The following is a 2,372-nucleotide window of genomic DNA, read 5'->3' as shown; positions in this document are numbered from 1 at the left end:
GTGGCTGACTCTGAACTTTTATAAAGAATATCTCTTTGGATTTGAGACTTTAGTCTTTGCAACTTTACAGATCTTCTTTATGCACCAAGAGCTTGTAACACTCCAAAGAGAAAGGAAAAATTGAAATCGCATCATATGACATCTTTAAATATGAATCCTTAAATCTACAAAAGTTATTGATTTCCTCTTTTTTCTTTTGTTCTTGATTAAAAGACATCACAGTAGCTGGGTTATTAGGTTATTTTGGAAATTGGAGCTTTATCTTTTTATCCATGTCCATGTTATCTCTGAGGTCATTTTTATGATGTAAAAAATGACAGAATTTTCGGGTTCCCGCATTATTCCAAAACACGAATTCAAACTGTAGTTCCCCTCATTTCCGCCGGATAGCGGTGTGTCAGAACTCCTTCCGCTCCTCCGCCACCACCGAAGAAAATGACGCAGCGCACCTGACAGGCGCGTGTTTAGCCTGCTAGCTAAAGAGCTACATCTCTAAACGCTTAAAACCGGGCCCTCGCTTTCAAAGTCTAAACATTTCCTTTGGATATAAAAGTGCTCAAAGGTCCCGAATCAAGAAGAAAGGAGAAGACAAAGTCAGAGCAGCCATGCAGATCACACTGAAGACTTTGCAGCAGCAGACCATTCAAATAGACATCGACGATGACCAGACGGTATTTACGCGCTTTCTTACGCTTATTTAAATACGTTAACTACAAGTAGAAGTAACATTACTCTGAGTGAATAACTATTTACGACAGCAGCATATTTCGAGCGATTTAAGTGGCGTTTTTGAGTCGTTTATGAGTCATTGGGCGTGTCAGGCGATAGATAGATATATAGTTTAATAGATCAATGTTGTCTGTAGGTAACAAATAGATGCATGTATAGTGTAACGTTAGTATAAATAGATGCAACTTAAAGTTAGTTTGTCAGGTTTGTGTACTATAGAATAATTTAGAGTTACAGATTGTATTTAAAGATGATAAAATCATTGTTATAACAAGACAGGCTTGAAATAGCGGTCAGAGCATGTCTGGGTGCTTAAAAATCCATGTGTTATTTTCCTTTGATGATGTAAATGTATGGTTTTGATAATTATAATTATGGTTTTGACTCAGGTGAAGGCATTGAAAGAGAAAATTGAGGCTGAGAAGGGCCGAGAAAGTTTTCCTGTAGCGGGACAGAAGCTGATCTACGCTGGGAAAATCCTGCAGGATGATACGCCCATCAAGGAGTACAACATCGACGAGAAGAACTTTGTGGTGGTGATGGTGTCAAAGGTCAGAGTTTGGAGATTTAACCACTGGCCATCTGAAATCAAATTAAGATCACAAGATTAGACCAAATTGTTTCATTGTTTTTTTTCCCCCTGTCCAGACAAAAGCAGCAGGACCGGCCGCTCCACCCTCAGAACCAGCCAAATCTGTCGCTACACCTTCCTCTTCCTCCTCTCCTCCTCCTCCTCCGTTCCCTGCGGCCATCCCCATCGACGAGTGTTTAGATGACCCTCCTGCAACCATCTCGCCTGCACAGAGCCCTGACGGGTGAGACTCGAGCCTTTCAGAAATCAATCTGGCAAAAAATTAATTTTAAACAAAAATATATATTTTTCATTTTTATATACACTGCTTAACATGATTTAAAATGACCCTCAATACTAAAAGTTTGTCACAGAGCTTTTGTACTGTACAAACAGTGCCGACTGCTGCTATAAAATCATTAATTATGTTTGTTTTTGCAGTGGCACAGGTCTCAGGGCTGATGGGGAAGATGCGTCTTCAACATTAGGTAATGAAAAAAAATCACGCTGAGAGATTGTCATCATCAGCCTGACTATGTCAGTCTTGATAGTTAATTTGCAGTAAATGTGTAAAGCAGCATTCATTAAGGAATGTAGAGTTGGTTTTTGTCTCTCAGACGTTCATGCACATGTGTTTTGCAGTCACAGGTCAGGAGTATGACGCCATGCTCACCAATATCATGTCTATGGGCTATGAGAGAGATAAAGTGGTGGCTGCACTCAAGGCCAGTTATAACAACCCTCACCGCGCTGTGGAGTATCTGCTCAATGTGAGTGTGGTTGTCATACAAACTCATGCTCTTTCTTTCCAAATGCATTTATAATGCCAGTCGCACTTGCTCATTTTTTATCATTATTCTTGTGTATTTTTTTAAGAGCACTCCATGCATGTCACGATTCGTCAATTTTATGCGATTTTTAAAAATCCTCGACTTCATTTTGCTCGCGTCGACTAACCGGCAAAATACCGGAAGTGGCGCATTTCACGGACAAGAATCCATGAAACACATTTAGACTGTTTCCCAAGGCTGCATGATATATTAAACCCATTTAAAAATCATAATTAAGCATA

The 2,372-nt window shown here is 39.7% G+C and overlaps 1 protein-coding gene across 1 annotated transcript in view; it reads left to right on the top strand.

Moving 5' to 3' along the window:
* Window positions 1-398: 398 nt before the first annotated feature.
* LOC107757047 (UV excision repair protein RAD23 homolog A-like) overlaps window positions 399-2,372 on the top strand; it is a 10,917-nt gene continuing 8,943 nt past the window's right edge. Inside the window, exons 1-5 of the mRNA XM_016574415.1 lie at window positions 399-671; window positions 1,119-1,280; window positions 1,378-1,544; window positions 1,742-1,788; window positions 1,943-2,070. Of these exons, the coding sequence (XP_016429901.1) occupies window positions 606-671; window positions 1,119-1,280; window positions 1,378-1,544; window positions 1,742-1,788; window positions 1,943-2,070 (570 nt within the window). The 5' untranslated portion in view covers window positions 399-605. The remainder of the gene's footprint in view (window positions 672-1,118; window positions 1,281-1,377; window positions 1,545-1,741; window positions 1,789-1,942; window positions 2,071-2,372) is intronic.

This window comes from Sinocyclocheilus rhinocerous, unplaced genomic scaffold (assembly GCF_001515625.1).
Source record: "Sinocyclocheilus rhinocerous isolate Xijiao unplaced genomic scaffold, SAMN03320098_v1.1 scaffold953, whole genome shotgun sequence".
Lineage (NCBI taxonomy): Eukaryota > Metazoa > Chordata > Actinopteri > Cypriniformes > Cyprinidae > Sinocyclocheilus > Sinocyclocheilus rhinocerous.
Note: the sequence above shows the minus strand (reverse complement) of the source record. Positions and strands in the feature narration are given on the sequence as shown.